This window comes from Euwallacea fornicatus, chromosome 8, assembly GCF_040115645.1.
Source record: "Euwallacea fornicatus isolate EFF26 chromosome 8, ASM4011564v1, whole genome shotgun sequence".
Lineage (NCBI taxonomy): Eukaryota > Metazoa > Arthropoda > Insecta > Coleoptera > Curculionidae > Euwallacea > Euwallacea fornicatus.
This window is the reverse complement of record NC_089548.1, coordinates 1,273,304-1,297,059: the sequence shown is the minus strand read 5'-3', so window position 1 is coordinate 1,297,059 and position 23,756 is coordinate 1,273,304. Positions and strand designations below refer to the sequence as shown.

Genomic DNA, 23,756 nt, shown 5'->3' with positions numbered 1-23,756 from the left:
TTGTAAAAATGGTAATTGTCCCATCAAAGGCGGCTGTGATTAAATTCTATTGTTTCGAATAAAATTTGAAATAATTCTTTAATGCTCTTCTAGCCGTCAAAACTTAAACTTGTTCCCTTCACTTATTCACTAAACCTACCTATGGCTAATGAACATCATCAAAATATTTTCCAACCAAAGTGTAATTGCTTCCACTTTAAGGACATTGGTGAGTATAGTTTTTACTTCCTTACGTTCTGCCTTAATTTTATGTACTTCTAATGAAAGAATAAGAGACTTATTAGACACCATTTTATCAAGAAATAGAAATCACTTCAAAAAGTTTAATAATTTTTTAAATAGATGGTGCTTAAAATGTTATCGGTATATCTAGTTGCATAAACATTGAATGAAAGTGAGGTTAAAATCGAATTGCTTTTCGCTTGTAGTAATTATCATTTGTAAAATTAAGAATGTCCACTTTAGAAGAAAATTCATCTTTAAACCAACGCAGAAAATTAAACAAAAAACTAAAGAAATACCACCAATTCCTGAAACAAGATGCCAATATCGAAATCTCAGATCAACCGACCAAAAACTTGATTATATGCAATACAGGCCTCGTAAATGGATTAACAGAAGAAACAATATTTGAACATTTCGAGACACATGGGGTATTGTCCGGCATATGGATGCTTCCTGGAAAGTCCTTTTGCTATGTCTCCTACGAAATTCTAGACTCTGCTATCCAAGCGTATGAATCATTTAATGGGAAATTAAAAATTGCACAAGACAACAAATCCATTTATTTACTTTATACTAAGAAAATTCCAATGCAAAACTCTACAACAATATGGGACGAATTGCCCCCAGGCTTGATACTTATTGACAACTTTGTAAATCTTTGTGAAGAACAACAACTGTTAGATTTGTGTACATTCAATGAAGGCACCTTGAACACAATGAAAAATCGTCAAGTAAAACATTATGGATTTGAGTTTCTCTATACTATTAATAATGTAGACAAAAACAAGCCTTTAATTGAAGTTGTGCCCACAGAAACGAACTTTCTATGGAGCAAATTAGGGAAGCATAAAAAAGAATTTGAAAATTTTAAGCCAAACCAACTGACAATAAATCATTATATGCCAGGTCAAGGAATACCACATCACATTGACACTCACAGTGCTTTTGAAGACCCAATAGCATGCCTTTCACTTGGATCTGCAATAGTCATGGAATTCAAGACAGAAAATAAACACATTAATATAATGCTGCCTCAAAGATCCTTGCTTATAATGTCCAAGGAAAGTCGCTATAATTGGACTCATGGAATTGTGCCCAGAAAATTTGATGTAGTTAAAAATAAATCTCAAAGTGGCTTTACTTGTTTGAAACGAGGTACTCGTGTTTCATTCACATTTCGAAAAGTATTGACTCAGCCTTGTTGCTGTACTTATAAATCAAAGTGTGATTCTGTTAATAAAGAACGTACCATTAAGGAGGAAGTAGCTTCCCAACTAGAAGAGTTGCATGTGCATAAAGTTTATGATAATATAGCTGATCATTTTAGTGATACTCGTCACAAACCATGGCCTAATGTGCTGCAATTTGTACACTCATTCAAATCTGGTGATATTCTGGTTGATATTGGCTGTGGTAATGGCAAGTATTTAGCCAAAAATCCCCTGATTTTTGATTTGGGATGTGATCGAAGTATAGGTTTGATTGATATATGCAGAATTAGAAATTTTGAAGCATTCATTGCTGACTGTCTATCTATCCCTTTGAGAGATAACAGTGCTGATGGAGTGATTAGCATTGCAGTTTTGCATCATTTGGCCACAGAAACAAGAAGGATTAGAGGACTTAAGGAGATTATTAGGATATTGAAATTGGGAGGCCAGGCTTTGATTTATGTGTGGGCTCATGATCAGATGAATAATCACAAAAAATCTGCATATATCATGCAAGACCGAAAAAATAGAAAAAGTTTATCAAAAATACAAGCAGTAGAAGAGTCACAATTGGTTGCCTTATCTGGAGGGGAAATCTCCCTACCAGTGCATACAAATAGAAGTAATTTCCAAGCAAACGACGTTCTAGTACCGTGGAAGCTGAAGGATGAAGACAAGACCACATTTTTACGATTTTACCACGTTTTTGAAGAAGACGAATTAGATAGTTTATGTAGGAAAATAGATAATATTGAGATTGTTAAAAGTTATTATGATCAGGGAAATTGGTGTGTTTTGCTTAAAAAAACAGATGTAAAAAGCATAATTGAAAATAAAGTGAACAGTCAAATTCAATGAAAATGCTAAAAAATATAAATCTAATTTTATTTTAACCTTATAAAACTATTTAACTTCTTTAATAACATGTTTCTCCCTTTCGGCCACATAAGGAACTTCCCCCTTCTTAGAATGCTTCCTTCTATTACTCTCCTTCTTCTTTTGCTTCTCCTTAATAGTCCTTAATTCCCTCTGTGCATTGTAAACGTGTTTCGGTACTTGCCTATGTCTGCTAATCCTTTTAATTTGCGGATAACTTGCAAACTTCTCTTTTAATGCTTCAGCACAATCTAAAGCATTTCGCTCCTTTGTTGATAACTAAAATAACAATATAATCATTAACTTCTCTTCTAATAATTATTTTTACAAAAATTAAATTGAAAATATTTATTTACATCTTAGCTTTCAGTTACAACCAGCCACTGTCGATAAGTTTTTACAGCAAGTAAATTAAAAGTAACGCTCTTTTACCTGCCTTTAATCAAATAACTACATATATAGATAAATTATTCTACTTGCATGTAGAAAATTACACAAATATTATTTATGCATAATACGTGGTATGTATCATACGCTGAAAGACGGAATTCACGCTTAACCAAGCAAAAGACCTCTGATTTGCATCGTATTTCAAACTTGGACTGCTAGCATTTTTTCTCAGGCTTATCCAGGTAAATACCTAATTACATAATAAACTTACTGGTCCTAGTTTTTCAGATGCCCGAGCTTTCCAAATACGAATATTCATTTCATCTGAGCCACTAATGATAAATTTGTTATCTAATGTCCAGTGGACGCAGGTTAGCCTTTGCATCCGCTTTGTGTGGTAAATTTCACGCGAATGACCGTGATTAGTTGGGAATATTCTTATGGTTTTGTCATAACTACCAGAAACAAATTCTTTCCCAGTGGGAGCATAATCTACAGAAGTCACTGCTTCCACATGGTCTATATGGACATTCATAGGTTTCTTTAAATTGCGGCAGTCAAATGTGTAAAGGCTGTAATAGAAATTAAGTTTTTTTTATTAAATTAACCTTTCTATTTATTATCTACAGTAATTTTTCACTGGAAATGTATAGTGTGGCACCCCAACACTCAAGCACCCTTTTTTTTATAAAACTTTCTTGGAATTTTTTTTTTTCTAAGAAATTAGCTAATATATTTTTTTGTCACCTCATAGTAAAATATGTCTGAAATTTGTAACTGTACCACATTTCCAACAAAGAGTTAAGTTACAGTTATGATATACTTGAAAGGTTGCTGATATCACTGATTAAGGACGAATTCCTACTACCAAAATTTATACTTACTTATAATCTTCATTAGCAACTGTAAATATAAAAGCTTCCATAGGATTCCAAGCCAATTTGTTGGGTCTAAGCTTCATAACAACTTTCCTAAGAGGTCCATTATCCCTTGTGTCATACAAAATAATACTTCTATCACTTGCACAAGCTCCAAGGACATTAGGTTCCACCATGTTAAATACTACGTCATGAAGACTGTCTACACCCCACTGGTAGGTCTTCAGAGGCTCATTTCTGGTCTCCTCCCAAATCTGCAGCACTTCACCAGCAGTAGCAAATATAGCACTCTTTTTATGATGTGCAATTGAGGTTATCACAGTTTTACTGAGAACTGTATTTACAGGTTCTTCTTCCTCTCCAAATTGGGGCGTTAAAGAGTTCCATGTTTTCACAGTTTTATCATCTCCAATAGTGATGAAACGGCTACCTTTTGGAGTATAGACAATGCCTCGAACTATGCCATTATGGGCAACAAATTCCCTCAAGCACAATCTTTGAGGAATATCCCAAACCCTCAACTCTCCATCAAAAGAGCCACTTGCAATTGTCGCAAGACGCTTTGGATGCTTTGCAATGCAAGACACACTGTCACGATGTCCGTCCAAACTGCCCAAAAAGGGCTTTGCAAAGACTTTTTCCAATTTAACTGCATTCAAAGCTCTAGTGTATTCTCTTGCCGCTTCAAATGGGTGCAAGGAAGGATCATAGTTGTGAAAAACTAAATGAAAAGAACAAACAGACGATTTAAAGACCTACTTTAGGGGGTGTTATAGCCTCATGGTTTACCTTACCTTTATGGTTTTCTTTTTTAGTGCCCCGCAAATAGTCGTCTGCAGAACGACTAATTACCTTAACTTTCATGATTCTATTTTAACTTAAAAATTACTAATTATCTTAATTTTTTTTCACTTTTCCGTTAAATTAAAGCATTATAATACAGACGAAAAAGATCAAACCAGCACCAAAAAGTTGGGTTAAGGCTTAAGACAGGCCATGCCATCTACAGTATAAACCACAAAGTTGAAACTTCATTCTTAACACAAAGTTTAAAGCAATATACAAGGTGTTTCAGTCCAGGATCGAAACAAAAAAGTTATAAGATAGAGGCGGAGTTATGGGTTTTAGTGTCTTAGAATTCGACTTTTTATTTTAAATGAAACCTCCTGTATAATGTTACATTTTTGGATTCTCTTTAAAATTTTAAGATCGAAGTGTCCATGTTTAAAATAGAACTAAAAATATACCGAAGGTCCTATTTGAGAGAAAAAAAGTGAATCCTAATACGCTGTATTGTGCCACCCTATATGTTAGTCACAATTTACTTATGGAACTGTCACTGTCATAACATCAATAATTTGAATTTCTCTTTGGAGGGATTTTTGTTTGGTTATATTTCCTTTTTCCGAACCGAATCCTCAAATTTTATTATTAATCGTAAAAGATAAATAATTGTTAAATTGTTATATTTAAACAGCTCATCTAGAAATGTTTTCTGACCGCAGTTCAATGGCAATGTCACACAATTTACATGGAACATTTATTTCACAAAAAGTCAATAAAATCCGTTGGAAGCCTGAAAGAATAGACGAAGCCCATTTTTTCGTCACAGGAAGTGTGGACAACGAAATAAACAAATTAACACTTTGGGACTTGTTTGAGAATCAAGAAGAGGAAGACATTTATCCATTTACAGTTTCAGAGTTTTCTTATTGTGGAGATGTCACAGAAATTAAGGTAAATACTAATGTAAAGTTCATCATAGGCACCAGAAAATCAGTTTTTTAATTTAATTATACTATTACATCTAATACTTATAATCCTATTTAGTTTCTAGACTATGATCATTTTGCATGTAGTTCATCCTCAGGCTCTGCTCATTTAATGAAGGTAGCCATATCAGAAGTTGGTCAATATAGCATTGAAAACTATACAGAATGGAAAGACATTCATCACTTTAAAAATGGAGAGTCAAGTCCCTGCACAGCATTAGCAACACATGAAAATGATGTTGTAACTGTGGGGGAAGATGGAAGGATTAATGTCTTGACTGCCCAATCTGCAGATGTAGTTAGATCTATTGGTTAGCAGATTTATATATTTTCATACAATCTAATATATGGAAATTAAAATATTATCCAGATCATGCAGATAGCTGTTCAATTCAATGCATAATTTTTTTAAAACACAATGAAATTCTTACCAGCAACTTAAGGGGGCAGATGAAGATATGGGATTTGCGATCTGGAAATAAACCATCTGGTGCATTTATGCTTAGTGGGGATCAAGTGACTGCCACATATTTAACATTTCATCCTACACAAAGACACATTATAATTGCAGGTACGTTTATTTTACAATAATTACAACAGAGTTTCAGATTTAAGTGGATATTATTGAATTCAATACAGTAGACAATAGAATACAGAATCTTAATTTTACACTATTTTATTTCACATCTACACATGCATGGAGGATATCTGGAAAATCTCAAATATCTTTTATCTGACAGTATGCAGGGATGTCTTTGAATGATTTGTACAAAATTCTACCATTCAGTGATCCATTCAAATTTGTCTTAAAAGTTAATGGTTTGCAAAACACAAAGCTGTAAAGTTAAGTTTTTGACCAGCATTGCCTTTTACTTTTATATTTTTCTAACTACAGCATTACAAAAGATATTTAAAAAAAACATTTATTATCAGCCTTTGATGATGGGTAAAACAAGCTGGGTTAAATAATCAATTAAAGGTTGCATATTGATTTTAAGAATTTGTGGTAGAATTTTGTACAAGCTCCTCTCTATTTATAAAATTTTCATTAGGAGATGAACTTGGAGCTTTAACAACTTGGGATCTGCGCCAAAACACGTATCCAGTTAATGTATTAAATGCCCATGAGGGGTCAATAATGGAAATTCAATTTCACCCAGATAATCCTGACAATTTGTTGAGCTGTTCCAGTGCAGGTGAAATTTGGCATTGGTTTACAAAGACTAAGTCAAGATATCCTAAAAAGGGAGAGGCCCCAGAAACAAATGTGTGGTTGGCTCCTGAAAATGTTAAAAATAAAATGGACGTATTGACACTAATGCCCACCTTGGGGAAATCAATTAATTCTTTGGATTTAAATCGGAATAAGGTTATATGTGGTTGTGATAATGAGGCCATTTATTTAATTAATGGGATAACAATTCAGTAATAAAATCATTCTTATATACAATATGCTTTTTATCATTTAGAAATTTAAGTTTATGACTGTCTTAGGGAAAACTAGAGATTTAAATATACTACTTCTATGTGAGACTTTTGGCCGATCCACATGAGCAACTTTATCCTTTATATCAGACCGTGACAAATCTCCTCTTAAACTTAAAAGTCGCATCAAATGATCCTCTGTTATATCTGGGTATTTTTCAAGCACCCTGTGCAGTTCAAAAGATATCATGTCATCATCACTTTTTAATACTTCAGACAACATGGTAATTGCTTCAAAATCATCATCACCATCTGCCAAATCCATACTTTTCGACAAGTTGTTAAACAAATTATTCAACCTATCCACTTCTCTGACAATTTTACTTGCAGCCTTTATGCAGTCCTCAAAGGTCTTAAATGATGTTCTTTTTAACAACATCGCTGTTAAGTACCTTTTGGCAACAGTGTTTTTGGCCTGCTCTACTATGTAATTATAATTGGGATCTGTTAGCCTATTGTAATCTTGGAAGTAATCCTCCAATGTAGCATAGATGGTTTCTAATGAATCCAAGCTTGCCAGCCATTGGGAATTGAACAATTTGTCAAAATGTTGATCTAAGTCAATGAACAACTCCTCTAATAGATAATTGCCAGTTTCATTTCTTAATTGTAGGAAAGTGCCTCGTAACCTATTGAAATTTTCACCAGTGTGGCCTACAAATACACTGCTTGAATACTGTTTCTCCAGGTGATTTCCTAAATCAACAAACTGTAAGCAGTGATTCACAATAATGATCATGTATTGAGTAAAGTAGGGTACCTGCTTCCTATCTTCAAAATATTTGTTTTTAAAGTCAATTATAGCATCTCTGAAAGAGTCTCTAAATTTGATGACTTGCTCCACACTTAATATCAGCACCTTTAAAGCAATTTCTTCACCAATAGTTTTGGCCACATCAAGATTTTGATTAATCATTTGGAAAATGATAATAGGGGCTGCAGTTCTTGTATAGGACTCTGAGTCTGGAGGATTTGTGGACCTCCATTCTTCCTTTTCTGACCTTAAAGCATTCTGCATCCATTCTAAATAATTTGACTCAATGTCTTTCAAGTAATTTGAAATTAATGACTCTAACAGGGGAGAAGGCAGCAGGCAACCAACTTTTTTGGTGTACTCAATTAAGTCTGGATGTCCTAGCATTTCCTCTGAATGATACGTTTTAAATACCAGTGAAAGCATTGTCACATATTCAGTTGATTCTAAACCATTTTGGATGATTTCTTGAAGGTGTATAGACAGTGATTTGTGATACATTGTAACATACTTGCTTACAATTTCATATTCAGGTGGAAAACAAGGACGACACAGTGTTTTAACTACACGCAAGTCTTCCACAATAAGTTGTCTTATGAGTTCTAAGTATCTTATTAACCATCTTTTGTTGTCTTTCCTTTCCTCCACTTGAGTGCCTTCAATGCGGCTTTCAACTGATTGCTCTAAGATTTTAAACATCATTTGTTTCCACTTTTTAGGTCTCCCAGGTGCCAAAAACCCACTTTGCTTCTCCTGCTTCAAGGCAATTTCATCTGCTTTTTCTTCTCTCTTTATTATCCTTAAGACAGTAACCAGCTCTGCAGGATTTTTTCTTACAGTGTTCAGTGTTCGTGACAAAACAAAAACTAATTGTTTTTCTAGCAATCTGGAGAGAACTTCTACTTCAGAAAAATAAGCTTTTAGCAAAGACTTATCATGTGGAGACTGGTTAGGCAGTTTATGCAATTCAAACAATAAATCATCCCGAGAGTTTTCTAAGTCTCTTAGGCACTGATGTGTGTGCAATAACTTCCCTTCATTGATCCATTGCTTTGTCCTCTCAACACTATCTGGTACTGTGAAAATATGTTTCAAGTTTTCCCTTGCAGTAACATATTGAGAATGCCTCATATTTTCATCCCTGACATCACCTAAAGACTCATAAAGTCTCTGCACTTCTGAAAATAAATTAAAGGTCTTTTTAACATCTGTGTTGATTTCTTTGGACTGCTCTACACATAAATGTAGTTGGTTTATTCCAGTTCGAACACCATCTAGCTGTTGCTGCATAGCTGATTTAAGAAGTGCTTCCACTGAGCCTTTCTTTCTGGTGAATCGTTGATTGATTTGCTCAATTTTCTCCAACTGACCAGGTCGGTTGAACATGGTTACAATTTTGTTGGTGGCTGAAGCTTTGGCATTGGCCTCCCATTCTCTCATGTTGATCCCTCGAGATGCCATGTTTGGTTTTTGTAAAGTAATTTCTGGAGTATTGAATTTATTATTTGAAAGAACACTTTGCATAACCTCACCTGATGGTAATTATTATCGTAGTCGTAGTTAGACGTGAAAACTGGTAATATTTATGCAGGGATATAAACCTGAGATGCTTTTTTAATGAAAATGTTTAGAGAGATTTAGAAGTTTTTCAATATTCAGATTACATTTAAATTAGTAATAATCAATTAATGAAATAATTCGATTTGACTACAATTATACAATATTTACATGGGAATTGTTTAATTTTTTTTGTTTTATTTGTTTTACTGTTAATTAGATGTGTGAAAAAAAAGCTTCTCTTTCTTTTTATCATATATAAATAAAGGAGTATGATATATATTATTGGTTCATCACAAAACATGCGAAATGTCACTAGCCTTAATACATAGGTGACATTTATTATCTAACCTCAAAAGTTTCTCCTAGTGTTGCTTTTACTTTGATTTTTCAGTGTACTTTGATGCAAAAAAAAACGATTTTTATTTAAATAATCGTAGTTAAAGTGTGATCCTTTATAAATTCCGACAAATCAAAACTCTCACAATGCAGGTTCCACCAGTATTCATTGATATTGCTTTAGAAGATCAGGTAATAATATTACTTCTTCTTGGATATATTTGCTAACACATGGGGCCTTAAAATGGGTGCATTCCTATGTATATTTCTTTCCTATATAAATTCAGTGATATGCTAATGCACAGTGTTGCTTTAAAGATTTTTTTTTTAAGATTATCAGTATGGTAGCAGTTGCTTTTTATTATGGACTTGGCTCAGTTCTTAAGTAGATGGAGGAGTTTACAGGTTCACAAGAACTATTCTTACTTTGTTATTACTCTTCACCATCCAAATACAATCAAGAACATCAATCTGAGATCATGGCATTCATTGCTGCTTAAGCTTTCCTACACTTATCAAAACTTTAGTAAAGTACCTTGGAAATACCTTGAAATAACTTGTAACATCTTAAGGTGTAAACTCAAAAATATCTCAACAATCTGTCCTTTTTCAGTAACAACTTAATATCACTAGAGTTAGGATGAATATCTAGAAAAGTCTATCGTAGAATTAGAAATTATGACCCACCATGTTTTACTACTGTTCTTACTGTTAAAAATTATATTGCTTTTAACAACTCATGAAATGTTATTGCAATGATATAAATATTACTTTTTTTAGACTCAAGAGCTCCGAGGCTATCTGAAAAGTCTAGGTGCTGAAATATCAGAAGAGAGGTCACCAAAAGGAATAGAGGATGACTTACACAAAATAATTGGAGTTTGTGATACTTGCTTCAAGGAAGGCAATGAGCCTGAAGTAGAACTTGTATTAAATGATATTGTCTCCATTATGGTTCTTGTAAGTCAAGTCACTACTGATTGACTCATAAGAAAACTGATTTTCAATTTGAATAAACATCTTAGTTAATTATGATTACATTCATATTGTTCAAGTTAAAGGAGGGGGCAACATTAAACTGTTTGTTTTTTTAAATTAGGTATCACCTGAAAGGGCAGAAAATATCATTTTGGCTTTCTGTGAAAAGCTTACTAAGGCACAAGGACAAAAACTTGGAGAAGTTTGTTTAAAAGCGTAAGTTTACAGTTCTGTACATACTTTTGTATATAATGTGAAGATTTTAATATGTGTGTGTATGTGACATGTAAATACATTTGCAGCTTGTGGTTGTTATATCAATCCTTGGATGAGAAGTCTCCTATGAGGTACCCTGTTTACTACCATTTGCTTTTAATTGCCAAACAAACAGACCAAATTAAAGCTATTTTTCTGGATGTTGCTCGTTTAAAACAAGAATTCAGTCAATGCCCCCCTTCCAATGAGGACTTACAGAAGTTATACCGGCTTTTGCATGAAGTTTTGTTAAAGGGTAATCAAAGGTTAGTAACTTAAATTGCCTTTTACAACATAAATATAACAACTAAAAATTTTTAGTGAACAGGCTGCCAAAGTAATGATTGAACTCTTAGGGACTTACACAGACAAAACCGCCTCTCACGCCAGAGACGATGCGATTCGTTGCATCACCACCGCAATTGCTGACCCCAAAACGTTCTTATTAGACCCTCTATTATCTCTTAAACCTGTTCACATCTTGAAAGGCCAACTAATTCATGACTTGCTGAATATTTTCGTTAGCGAAAATTTGGCTGCTTATTTAAAATTTTATCAGGAGCATAAAGAGTTTGTCACAAATCAGGGTTTGAATCATGAGCAGAACATGCGCAAAATGAGGCTATTGAGCTTTATGCAGTTGGCGGAGGCGACACCCGAATTGTCTTTTGAAGCCGTTGAGCAGGAATTGCAAATTAAAAGAGATGAAGTAGAAGCGTTTATTATTGAAGGTATGTTCTTGGTTTAATTTATTTTCTGTTCGCGCGAATAACATGTATTTCTACAGTATTAAAAACAAAACTCGTCTGTGCACGTATGGATCAGTCCGCGAAAAAAGTGTATGTATCGAGCACGATGCACAGGACATTTGGCCGCACTCAGTGGCAGCAATTAAGGGATTTGCTGCAGTCTTGGAAAAATAACCTTTCGGTTGTTCAAGATGGAATGAGGTCTGTAACTCAAGAACAGCTTTAATCATGATGCGATAAGTGCAGCATACTTAAAAAAGTATGTTTTTTTAATGCGTTAAGCAAATAATAAATGCCTTATTCTTAGATAGTGTTTTTCTTTATATCCTTGCAGTTTTCCATAATGCGTTATGTGCCGTAGAGAGGATAATCACTCATATTTTTAAACGTTTTGAAGAGATTTTTGTCTGGAATTGATAATTCCATCTTCTCGACGATGTATTTCCAGAATAGAACGTTAAGAAGGTTTAATGTGAAATGACCGGCAAAATTCTTTAATTTAGAATATCTAGATTTCTGATATCCATATATTTCAAAAATATAATAATAATATTTATTGTTTGCACTAGATACACAAAAGGCCCGCATTCGTTTATGGTTTTTTGTATACTACCCAACTTCCAAATTTAACAAATTATTCATTTTGTGTTTTTTTTATTTAACTTAATTATTTATTTTGTAACCTCAGTTAAGTCTACAAAATAGTACTTCAGACTGCATTTTAATTCAGGAAACATGATGGTTATTAATATAATAAAATATCTTTATTAATTACATTAAATACATTCTACTACAGCTCTATTAATCGTTTACCCTTTTTTTTTGTTTTTCCTACTTACTATCACTATGCATTGTTGATGTAACTGTCAAATCTGACAAATACTCCATGTTTGTTTATTTTATTCTTAAAAATGGTCGGAATAATTTTTTTTTTTTTAGAGATTTCTCATATTAATAATTTACCATCAATAACGTCTAAGAAATCATATTGTGTTCCGTTATGTTGAAATTATAATTTTGAGACTTTTCGATCGCGTTTTATCGTTGTATTGTCTTCGTTGATGTAAATTGCGTCCTAAAGCTTTTCTCTACGACTTCAAATTCTTTATTCAAATTTGCAGGTATAGTAATTCAAATAAATATTCTTTTGTTGTACTGTTAAGACCACCAAATGTACGTTTATCATAAGAAAGTCACTTTGCTCAACGCGGGAGTGTGTCCTTGATAACTGGACTGCCCTACCTCTTGCGTTGCTCACCTGCTGAAAGCAGCGCAAGCAGTGACTTTATTTACTTATAAACGAAGGTGTTATAAAAACAAGTCTTTGCAGGTTATATCGGCATTGCGCTTCAATCAGACCAGTTTTAAGCTTAAGGCCAACTGAACTTTCTATCATAAATATATGTTTGGTGGTTGAAACGCGGCAATTTGCCAAGAAAAAAGTGTATTTTCATAAAAATAGTGTACAAATTAGCCTCGATGCTAGCTCTGTTCCAGTAGGAAAGACATTTTGTTTCTTCACAAATATGTGCAAGAACCCCAACTTGTGTATGTTTGTGTAGGTTTATAATGTGTTTTCCTCTCTTTTGGAACCCACCTGTTATTATGTAGATTCACCAATTAACATCAAACACTACTTTGTAACCATAATTTTGTTACACAAATAACAAACAAACTTGTATTTACATATTAACTTTATTAGGTTTACTCAGCTGCATAAATTAGTTAATAAACCTATTGATAAACCTATAAATTTCCTGGCAGACTGAAGAGCAATAATTTAACAAATCACTAATATTATATTATGATTCAAATTAATACCTAAATGCTTCTCATATATCTACAGTCATGAAGTTTAAGTTAAGTATTTCACAAAATATTATTGAGAAAATTTAATAATTTGTAATGTGTGGTAGCAGGAAACAAAGTAACCAACCAAAATTAATATTCCCTTTTTCAATGATTTCAAATTGTACTTTCAGTGGGTGTAAGTTTACAATTCAAGTTCCCAAGGCAACTCCATACACTGCAAAATGATGCAATCTTGCAATTGCCTTAATATTGTAATAGAAGTGGAAAAGGGTGGTGAGATAATTAATAAGGAATTATTGGAGCTCTCAGATGATGAGAATATTTTTGATGAAGTGAGTGTTAAATTAAAATATCTATTGTTATATAACAACTATGCCATTAAACACTAAAGCCCTTGATATTACCTGGTAGAATTCAAAATACCTACACCTATCTATAAGAAAATTTTAGGGTCAATGGTACATAGGTAAGCTCTCCAATATTCAGAAAATACATCCAGGATTAATCACCACAAAGCATGTTGGTTTGTGGACTATTACAAAATGCTTAAATTGTGACATGCATACCCATGCTATACACAAGAAAAAAGGTGCCAATTATGTGCTAGTTTATTCTAAATTGTTGGTAATAACTCATCACTCTTCTTAAGTGACTTTTAATTAATTTGTTCTTGGCTGTTCTTCTAGAAGCGAGAGGCCATAAACAACATTAAATCAACTGATTTGGTGTCATCGATTTTTAATGTAGTTGTTAATCCCAATGCTCTAGATCTTGAAGGTCCTGCTATCAATAATTGTGAGATTTTACCAAAAATTTTATAGGAGTAATTATTAACATATTTCGTCTGGTTAGATTCCAACAGAAATGTGGAAAAATCAGTAAAGGATTTAAATGATGTGGTCTCAAATTTTATAAGGAGAGAACAGGCAGCTATAGATGAGCGGATAAGGAAATATAGTGATGAACAGTTTGAGCTGTTGAATGCCTTAAAAGATAGGGCATATAAAGAAAGAGAGACCTTAGTTAAGTAAGTTTTATGTGCAATTTATATTGGTTGTAAATTACAATTTATGAATTTTCCTATCATCTGAAGAAGGTATGTATGTCAGTTGTTACTGTTGTCCTTTTAGTGCCAAATTATTAACATGCTGATACTTTTAATTACAAGCTAATTTCCATTTAGGGTTATTAAAGCCTGAATATTGGTTAGGTTCTGGGTTTTGATGAAAACTAGTTTGATGTTATAATCAATAGCCATTATTAATATACTATAATGGTGAAATTTCATTGGCAGGGAACTTTAAGGAGGATATACAAAGAAAAATGCATATCGACCCAGAATGCCAAATGTTTCATTGTTAGATGTATTAAATATAATTTATTACCCTGTATTAATTACATTGCATTAATATTAGTAATCTTTTCTAGAATAGTCCAAAATGCAGCCAAAACCAGTGATTTTGACTTATCTCCTAAATCCCCGAAATTGTTTGGAAATGTGTCTTCCAACAGACATTCAAACACATCAGTAAGTAATTAGGCATTGAACTGTGTACTTATCCAAAAATTGTATAACTAACTGTTAGTGCCTTCTGGTCTCTCTAATTCTCATTTAATTAATAAATATGCAATTATTTCAATTTACTATGATCAAAATTGCTGATACATACTTTGGTAAACTTTAGGATATTCCATTTTCTCCTAAAAGACCAAAGAGTACCAGTGCAGATAAATCCAAACAAACCAATCAGAAAGATGATGAATCAGATATGATGTTCACTTTTGAAAGTGAGGACTTTTCAGCAATGAAATCTTCATTTCATGAGCGAAATTTCGAAGATAGTGAGAGTGAGGAAATTGAGGAAGCGGAAGGTAAATTATTAAACTATATTTTGTGTGTTTTCAGGTATCTTTCAAATAGTTCTAGCTAGTTTAGGTTATAGGTTGGTTAAATTTGGACGAGACGTCGGTTATTTAAATTAAAAAAGAATGAGTAGTTTAGAATACAGTGGAATATCTCAAATCAACATATTTATGTCAATCTTTTTTCTAGATGTTGTTAACACGGTTCTTGGAATCGACATATCCCGAGACAGATCCGGCTCCACTCCGACGGTTGCTAAGTCTTGCCCAGTTGATATACCAATATTTTCTCAGCCTGTTAAAATTAAAAGTAGTCGATCAGGGGTTGCAGATGGCGGTCACGGTTCGGTAAGTTTTTTATTTATTATTATTGTGAGTAACAAATCAGAAAAAAAATGTTAATCGCAAAATCTTCCTGTCAGATGTAAAACACTCACGTGCACAAAAAATGGGTACTTTAAAATTTTACTGAAATATGATGTCTTCTTTTGATTCGTAACCGATTTTTCTGACTCGTTCAGCAGGCAAGAAAAAATAATTCCAGATTAATCTTTATCCAAATATCTGAATAAACCTAAATTTATGTGTATTCCACAAGGACATACAAAAGTATGTTTTTCGGCCAAATTAAAAATACTTTATGATGAAATTCAACCTTACAATATCACTTATACTATACTGGATGATAGTTTTAGTAAAATTTTAAGGTGTCGATTTTTTTTTCTTACTTGAGTGTATATTATTGTTTTAGTCTCCGCAAGAAAAAGAAGAATTCGATATAGCAGCCAGCATCAAAGCTTTAGCGAAAAGTGTTCATGGAGATGCTATATTCGGAGAGTTGCCGAGGCCAAAATTCAGTACACAGATCTGATCGCTCACCTTTCTTCCAGATGTCTAGGTTTAGTCCCTCATACTTCCCGCTAGGCCTCTTAATTGCTTTTGTTTTGATTAAGTGATGAGTTTTCTCCAAGTTTCGGAATGAGTTTGATATCATTCTTGTCGATAGGGTTATCATTCTGTGGACTTAATTGTGTTATTTGGTTAATTTAGAGAACCATGTGCCATCGCAAGTTTTGTTCCATTAATTTCAGATGAGGATGTTCACAATGAATATTTCTCGTTATCTGTTGGTCTGTTTTTCTTTATAGAATTTTCATTTAATTTGGAGCGTTGTTTTCGAGCATGTTGTTACGGTTGGACCAGTTTTCAAAACCAGAAAATACCGTGACATAGTTACCTATTCTTCAAAAGATTTTATAGTCGATTATGAATTTACACAAATGTTGGCTTTTGGACTCGGCGTCGCTATCCCACCTTCAACATATTTTTGTTTCCAGCCGAAAATATTGTAAATACTTAAGCGATACCACGATAAGTAAGTGAAGTTATTACTAAAACGTACAACTTTTATAGTTTTGAAGATTTTACAATAAAATTACTGGTTAACTCTACAATATGAATATTTTTTATTTCCTAGTACTGGTTCCTTCACCTGTTGTTGCCAGAAGATCTGAAGAAGCATTGTAAAGAGACCATTTACCACTGTTAATTCTCGAAGACCGCTTTCTTATACAACGTAAACTAGTTCATGCTAGTAGCAATGGAGTACTTGCAAGTAGAGAAATAAAGACTATATTGGCTGAGATCGTATATTATGTGGAAGAGATTCCCATAACCTTAAAGCAGCAGGTTTTGAAAGAAATTTAAGAGATTCGTTAACACCAATTATGCAGAAAGGTAAAGATCTGGTCGCTTGGCTTCCACAATCTTGGGATTTAACACCATTGGATTAACACCATTAAAATCTCCTTTACTTATATTTAGTTTTGATAATAACACATAAGTACATTATAAAACAGCTATTTACAAATTAATAAATACAACTCTCCACATTAATCAGTTGTAAAATAACGGCATGGGGTGGCTTTTTCAGAAAAAAAAATACATATAAGTATTGTTAAATGAGCTTCAAATTCGTCGCAGTAACAACCGTACAGTTGCACTTGGTAAATTCAAATAAATCTTCCAATAAACTTATGAAAAAGTTCGTTTTAATTGGCCCCACCAACCGCTGTCAAGTAAGTACTATTGTGGTCCCATCATCCCTACCTGCATGTGGGACGGATATCCTGGGTTTCCACCTTGGCCCGACATGGCCATGGCTGGAGACTGGATTTGTTGCACTCCTTGTTGCGGATTTGGTTGTTGGGGATCTGAGGGGAAAGTCAGATTCATCAGGATTTCCCGTAATGCGGGAAAGACGGTGCATTCGACTGTACCGGCCTGGAAATTAAGATTGACTTGCATTAAAACTCGGTGTCAACTAAATAAGTCTGGGATAGAGAGCAATTAGTGAAAATGAGTTACAAGGTGACTCGTTTTAATTGCATTTGAAAAAGTTCACTTTGCTACACACGAGTAAGAAACAACTCTTTGATTTTTCGTTACAATGTATATTCTACTTAGATCGTAAAAGTATATACCTGCATTTGACAGAAATGCCGTAGAACTTGACTCGCTGCAGTCATTGCTGGTGGAGATCCGATGTCACGCTTTTCAGCTAACTGTGTCATATTACCCGTGATGTCGTAGATTAAGGGTAATACTATTGAGGGAGGATCTGCACTTGCTGGATAACCCAATCTGGTTATTTGAAGCTGAAAACAGTGACAAAAATCTTTCAGAAATGGCACTTGAATGAAATTATGAAGTAAATATTTGACGCTTCCTTTAAGAACTAAAATACTTTGAAACTACTTACGAAGAACAATATTTTATTCCTGATTCCCATAACTCCCTGCGTCCCTGTTGGAACAATAGGTAAAGCATTAGGGGGAATCCTCAACAACCATTGCACGGACCACTTCATTCCCTGTTGCTGCGCTAAATGCGGCCCCGCAATATCCAACCTCATGATCTGTATGAAATCCTTTAGGACATTGGGCGGACTGTTCAACATACTGCAAAATGTGAACGTGTTCGTTGGCTTATAAGGCGGAGCTGCCACCCTGACTTCAAAAAATCGCTCCAAGATCTGGATTTCTTCGGCAGTATAAATTTCTTTGTGCTCCGTTACATGAGAAATTTTTATGTGCAAACTCTGCAGGTATTGACTGTTCAATCCCACCCTGCACAACAGTAAATCGTTAACTTTGAAATGATTCATTCCGGGTTCGTTTGTCGGAATATTCGTTAAATATTGCTCATTGTGGACGTATCGTTGCAGTTGCTTTCTCATATAGACACACCCTAAAAATCGCTCAAGCGGACTCATTTCCGGACCAGGGATACCCAAAGGATGGTGCGAAGGGCAGCATAAAGTCTCCAAAGCTTCGTGGCTAAGGAGAGTGGGGACGGCGCCTGCCCAGGAGCGTTGGGGTAACACACGAGACAAGTGATTGCCAGCCCTCAGGTCTACTTGTTGGGGACTGTGCAAAATGGGACCACCGGGAGATTGGCCTGGTCGTGCGGGAGATGGCCGCGGCATACCGGGTGAACCTGGCCAGTTTGAGGCTGCGGGGCTATGAGATGCGGGGAAAGGACTTCCGTCGGTGTGTCCTGATGGAATATAGCTTCCAACTGGTGAATGACCTGAAATGTAAAATCCAATTTCATTTGGGAACTTTAGACTTAAGATAAAGAGCGAGAAAATTTAAAGTAGTTTTATAATATACTGACTTACTTACCGGGAATATTAGCACCTTGCTGCGGTCCTGGACTGGAATTGTTCAGCAACCCTCCAGGACTAGCCAACTGTGGATTTAAAGGAGAATTGGGCACTAACCCTGAAGGACTAGGATGCGGCATCGGACTCGGATTAATATTGTTCGAAATCGAAGTGGGCGAGGCTAAATTAAACGAAGTGGCAGGGCTCGAACCGAACCCGTTATGGGCATTTTGTGTCATATTTGCAGTATGTGGCGATGCTGGTGTGTGCGGATTAGATCCCGAGGGAGGTGTTAACGGAGGGTGGAATCTAAGACCCGGCTCTGTGCGAGACCCACCGGCTGGAGACTGCGGAGCTCGATGAGAGCCCAAAAAATTTCCGCCACCATCGACTTCCATAGGGCTTGGCGGGTTGTCGTCCTCGCTGTGACTTCTTCGTCTAAATACAGCATTTTCATCAATATATTTGGACAAAAATGCCTTAAGTAAAGGTGTGGGGAAAAAAACGCTGACAACATTGCACATATCGAAACGGCTGTAAGCTCCATCACGAATGGACACCAAACCGCCACCGCGTATCTTCAATTCCAGACAATACAACCCTTGATAAGTGATGCGAATCAGGATACATGACTGTGCCATGATAGTGAATGTTTGTACGGGTACTTTCTGGCTGACATTATGTACTCCTAATTGCGGCAATGTGGGGAGTTTGCTTAAGGACACTAATGGCTCGTAAGTCTCACTTAATAATTGCACAATTTGGGCCAAATTCCTAAACTCGTTAAGGTGGGATTCCAGTTGTTCTTGGATTATTGAATGGGCATTCAAGGAGCTCTGTGTTGCGCCGAATGTCAGCTTGAACATGTTTAGTTTACAGTCCCACACCACTTGTGCTATTGCGCCTTTATCCGGGCCATAGCACAGCACCAACTTCCCGTAATTAAACGATCGTACCGAAAATAAATTACTGAAGAAGGTGAATTTATCAATTTTCAAGTACTCGCTTAGATCGTGCACTAAAGTGTACAAATGCACTATTTTCCACCAGTCATTCAGTAACATTTCCACGGTTTTTGCGGTCTGATCCGCTGTCAGCATTTCATATTGAAAGTAAATTGGCCTCCGCGAACCTTGCTCCTTGGTATGCAGACTGTTCAACGGGGAGGAATAGAAAACGAACTCTACCAGCCAACTCTTCGCATTGTTCTTCCCTACAACTCTTATTGAAACCGATAGAAGCCGTTTCAGCAACGCCTTCCATGCGGAGGAATGACCAATTTCCCGTGTTGGTGGAGGCAATTGTATTAATTTCAGCACTAAACCAGTGGCATTTGCTTCCACTTGTAGGCCTTGATGGAAGATTTCTTTCTTTGTCAGCTCCAAAGCCAAAGTGACATATGGTAATCGCTCGTCACACATGGCCACCACGTGCGCCAGCTCTGCCATAAAATAAGCGGGCTGCTTGGATCTTCGAGTAGCCGATTCGGGTTTGATGCCCCCTTTACGTTTCAACGAATTGACTTCAGTGTGGTCTGGATCAAAACTACCTGAAAAATACACAGTTATGGATAAATAATTCAAAAACTGTTGGACATTACTAAAGAAACACCGACAAAAGTGTGCCAAATAAGTGACAACTTACCATCTATTGAAGTAAACGGTCCATGTGTTGCTACAAAAGAGTCAAATTCTATCAGAGTCTGAACTTTTAAAAAGACTTTCGGAATTTCCGTCTCTATAGTTTCATCTTTGGGATCGTCCTCAATGCTCGAATGTTTTACCACGCACATATAAAATGAACAATCAATTTCACATGGATTTGCCTCTTTTTCATTAAACTCGACAATCTATAAATTAAATATTATACCAAATATGAAAATTTCCCTAACAAGACATTACCAAAACCACATTACTATGCCTGTGGAACTGAATATATGTCTGGTGTTTCCCGATTTTGTTGATAGGGTGGTCAGGAGAATGTAACAGAGGCAATCTTTCGTGAGCAGACGCTGGTAAATGTTGTAAGGTTTTCTCACATCTTCTTTGTGTAATCCAATACCTTCATAAAATATTTTATTACTATTCCGTTATTTCTAAAGTTATGACAAAAACCTACCTTAACTCCGAAATGTATGACGGAAGTTTTGCATGGTTTCCATTTAGAATGTTGTTAATCTCCGGTATTAATGGTGGATCATATTGGGGCACATGACTTTGCAACATTCCAGTATGAGTATCAACTGTAATCAGCAATTGCTCTGCTCTAAGACAGGGTTGCAGAATAGCTACTGAAAGTATGGCTGGTGAACCTTGTAAGGTACCTTCATATGTCCGAAAAAATATACCATTCAACACAATACATGCTACTATAAAATGCGGAATTAATCTTACACTCAACATCTTTAAGTAAACCCTGAAATTCTAGCTTAATATCATCTAATCTGCTACGAGTTCTAACATAAATTGTATGTACCAAAAGTCTCTCCATGGAAAGGACCTCGCTTCTGATAGCTCTATCGGCAATTTCCGACTCCTAAAACAACATGTACCGAAATTGATTCACTTTTTAGAGCTTAAAACTGTTATTAAAACATGAAATTGTTAATTAGTCTACTCAAGAATGAAAATGTACCAACAGAAAGTTTGAGTACCTTATTCCCTACAGATGGAACATGAACAACCATAAAAGGCCTAGCAGGATTGTGTTGATCCACTTGAATAGACAATTTGTACCCCAACTCAGACCTCAATTCCCTCCAATATGATACTGTCAAACTTCTTCCAGGAATGTATTCATCCACATGAATGTGATCATCTAATCTATCACGCATTAATCGAAGGGTCTGAGAATATAGAACTTCCAGCTGCAATGACTGGCAGAAGAAATGCAGACAATTATAAACTTCACCCAGAGGCTGGAGATTATCAACAAGCCTGGCCTGGATTAATTGGTGAATGTATTGTATTTGCAAAGAATGAACCAATGCCTTTCCATCCCCAGTCTCCTTGTCTTCAACAAGAATATTAATTTCCAGCAACCTCCATGGAATATTTGGCCCATCACCCATAACGGTCAGTGATACTTCAAATTCGTGTTGGACTGTGAAAATCACCCTGCCATTTTCGATTTTCAAGTTTCTCATTTGCGGCAATAGGTTTCCAGTTACAAGCCTGTGCTGAATGATCTGATTCAATCGTAATAGAGTGTTTTTTTTTTCCTGGGTTGTTATTGGGTCAGGTGGAACAATTTTTTCTTTAATACATGCTGGTAATCTGCCATATGTTCCAGTGGTTAACACTTCGACAGCCGCCGGAATGTGGAAATTGGGAAGACGGGCTTGGACAAGAGTTTCCCTGGCCATTCTGGCTAACATGTCAGCTGTCTCCACAAATAAAAGTGATTGCTTGTCTAGGAATACCATAATTCTCTGAAATATTACATGAAATATAAATAAAGTAAAGCAGTTTTTTTCTTTTCATCTTTAATAAATATTATTATGCATATTTTCATTCAAAAACTATCAGGCTTTTTCTTTTGTCAAGTTTATGGTCTACCCATAAAAAAACCATTATTTACACTTACCGCAGATTTTTCCACTTTTGAAGCACTGTTTGCCCATTTAACTAAGGCAAGAAGTCGAACAAACAACTGTCTGGTTCTCGTTGAGAAATTATATATCTCAATCTTCCTCTCCATATCTGTTTTTCTTGGTAATCTATAGGTAGAGATAATTTTAGATTAGTCTGGCAGTAGATTTAATTTTGAGACACCTTGTATATAAGTGCTTAATTGTTGTTAGTGTATATTTTTAGGGAAATTTGAAGGGTAAGGAGTATCAAGGAGTACCAAGATGCTATTTCACCAGTGCCACAGTAACTTAAATCTATCATTGCAACTTCAAATAAAAAATTCTTCTCGTCAACTTATGTCATTGTAAATATACATGTTTTTTTTGTATGAAACAGTATCTCTAAGATTGTAAATGCAGGATGGTCTGAATATAAATCCATGGTTAGTTTGGATAAATGATGAATGATTTTGGAAGTCTGAATCCCAGTAAATACATAATTTTTTTGTTATTATAAACCCTTTATGTTAAAATATGTCTTCTGAATATCTACGGGATTAATGATTTTAGCATGGGTGCGCTTTCAAAAGTGAAAGAATTAATCATATTATTTACCAAAACATTTTGAAATGTGGCACTCTCACAGATTCCTAGATGAGTTTCAGATACCTACCCTCCAAATGATATAAATTTGTTAAAAACTAAAGAGTTATATATATATAATATTATATATATAATTATATATATAATATTATGTTATATGTTATATAATAACAGTTAAGTATTCCTAGATATCAAGGTAACTAGCTATTTTCATGATGAAATAAGTACTTACAATTCAGCCAAAACAGTCAATTCATGGTAAGTTCGTTGAATAATAAAATCGATCAGCATGGCTAAAGACATCATTCCTCCTCGATTTCCCTCTTGTGGCCCACCCAAAGATCCCTGACCCAGAGTATTGGCCACTGGAGTCTGCAGTCCTTCCAATGGCAACGGGGCCATTCTTGTTTTTTTTTTAATTATTAGTTACAGTTTTCAATTATTGAGCTTACAGAAGTCACAGTTAATTGAGAATAGTGTGCCTTCTCAAATTAGTGGCAAGTGAATGGTGAAGTTTAATTCATGTTCACGTTTTACAGGGTCACTACACTTTTGTTATTAATATTTAACTTTCTTAAAATAAATTTAAAAATTTAAAGAACGAAAGATTCCAATAATTGCAAAAACAAACAATGCGACAATGACCAGTGACGGTGACTAGTGAAGATCAGCAATCAAGTGAAGTCAAATATACGAAGGCCAATATCTCGGAGCGATTGACAGGAAGTGACCTGACAGATATCAAGTTAAAATAAATAAATAATTATGAAT

General features: G+C 34.9%; 7 protein-coding genes across 10 annotated transcripts; 4 read left to right on the top strand and 3 right to left on the bottom strand.

Annotated features, from left to right (window-relative positions):
• Nucleotides 1–385: 385 nt before the first annotated feature.
• LOC136340469 (alkylated DNA repair protein alkB homolog 8) lies at nucleotides 386–2,313 on the top strand. Its single transcript, XM_066284594.1, has one exon. It carries the CDS (start codon nucleotides 453–455, stop codon nucleotides 2,292–2,294), a length of 1,842 nt encoding a protein of 613 aa, XP_066140691.1. The 5' UTR covers nucleotides 386–452; the 3' UTR covers nucleotides 2,295–2,313.
• Nucleotides 2,305–4,587, bottom strand: LOC136340470 (DDB1- and CUL4-associated factor 13). Its single transcript, XM_066284595.1, has 4 exons — nucleotides 4,375–4,587; nucleotides 3,587–4,301; nucleotides 2,974–3,274; nucleotides 2,305–2,591 (listed from the first exon to the last, which is right to left on the bottom strand). The coding sequence occupies exons 1-4, from the start codon at nucleotides 4,442–4,444 to the stop codon at nucleotides 2,340–2,342; spliced, it is 1,338 nt and encodes a 445-aa protein (XP_066140692.1). The 5' UTR covers nucleotides 4,445–4,587; the 3' UTR covers nucleotides 2,305–2,339.
• Nucleotides 4,588–4,933: 346 nt separating this feature from the next.
• On the top strand, nucleotides 4,934–6,802 carry Nup43 (Nucleoporin 43kD). Its single transcript, XM_066284597.1, has 4 exons — nucleotides 4,934–5,317; nucleotides 5,411–5,663; nucleotides 5,723–5,923; nucleotides 6,405–6,802. Exons 1-4 carry the CDS (start codon nucleotides 5,069–5,071, stop codon nucleotides 6,779–6,781), a joined length of 1,080 nt encoding a protein of 359 aa, XP_066140694.1. The 5' UTR covers nucleotides 4,934–5,068; the 3' UTR covers nucleotides 6,782–6,802.
• On the bottom strand, nucleotides 5,912–9,363 carry Sec6 (Exocyst complex component Sec6). Its single transcript, XM_066284593.1, has 2 exons — nucleotides 9,124–9,363; nucleotides 5,912–9,075 (listed from the first exon to the last, which is right to left on the bottom strand). The coding sequence occupies exon 2, from the start codon at nucleotides 9,050–9,052 to the stop codon at nucleotides 6,818–6,820; it is 2,235 nt and encodes a 744-aa protein (XP_066140690.1). The 5' UTR covers nucleotides 9,053–9,075; nucleotides 9,124–9,363; the 3' UTR covers nucleotides 5,912–6,817.
• Nucleotides 9,364–9,491: 128 nt separating this feature from the next.
• eIF3m (eukaryotic translation initiation factor 3 subunit m) lies at nucleotides 9,492–11,775 on the top strand. Its single transcript, XM_066284596.1, has 6 exons — nucleotides 9,492–9,679; nucleotides 10,268–10,447; nucleotides 10,587–10,681; nucleotides 10,768–10,986; nucleotides 11,042–11,451; nucleotides 11,508–11,775. The coding sequence occupies exons 1-6, from the start codon at nucleotides 9,635–9,637 to the stop codon at nucleotides 11,693–11,695; spliced, it is 1,137 nt and encodes a 378-aa protein (XP_066140693.1). The 5' UTR covers nucleotides 9,492–9,634; the 3' UTR covers nucleotides 11,696–11,775.
• Nucleotides 11,776–12,358: 583 nt separating this feature from the next.
• On the top strand, nucleotides 12,359–16,598 carry PRAS40 (Proline-rich Akt substrate 40 kDa). Of its 4 annotated transcripts, none has more exons than XM_066285362.1 (9): nucleotides 12,359–12,590; nucleotides 13,452–13,613; nucleotides 13,732–13,905; nucleotides 13,968–14,076; nucleotides 14,134–14,308; nucleotides 14,710–14,809; nucleotides 14,967–15,153; nucleotides 15,335–15,492; nucleotides 15,896–16,598. In XM_066285362.1, exons 2-9 carry the CDS (start codon nucleotides 13,503–13,505, stop codon nucleotides 16,013–16,015), a joined length of 1,134 nt encoding a protein of 377 aa, XP_066141459.1. In that variant the 5' UTR covers nucleotides 12,359–12,590; nucleotides 13,452–13,502; the 3' UTR covers nucleotides 16,016–16,598. The 4 variants fall into 4 exon arrangements, with proteins under 4 accessions (XP_066141459.1, XP_066141463.1, XP_066141460.1 ...); XM_066285366.1 differs by lacking the exon at nucleotides 12,359–12,590 and adding an exon at nucleotides 12,667–13,025; XM_066285363.1 differs by lacking the exon at nucleotides 12,359–12,590 and adding an exon at nucleotides 12,668–13,017.
• Nucleotides 16,599–16,942: 344 nt separating this feature from the next.
• Nucleotides 16,943–23,679, bottom strand: MED14 (mediator complex subunit 14). Its single transcript, XM_066285360.1, has 11 exons — nucleotides 23,218–23,679; nucleotides 22,397–22,529; nucleotides 21,465–22,241; nucleotides 21,205–21,346; nucleotides 20,930–21,134; nucleotides 20,713–20,872; nucleotides 20,456–20,660; nucleotides 18,831–20,360; nucleotides 17,906–18,735; nucleotides 17,628–17,801; nucleotides 16,943–17,427 (listed from the first exon to the last, which is right to left on the bottom strand). The coding sequence occupies exons 1-11, from the start codon at nucleotides 23,385–23,387 to the stop codon at nucleotides 17,230–17,232; spliced, it is 4,524 nt and encodes a 1,507-aa protein (XP_066141457.1). The 5' UTR covers nucleotides 23,388–23,679; the 3' UTR covers nucleotides 16,943–17,229.
• Between the last annotated feature and the right edge of the window lie 77 nt (nucleotides 23,680–23,756).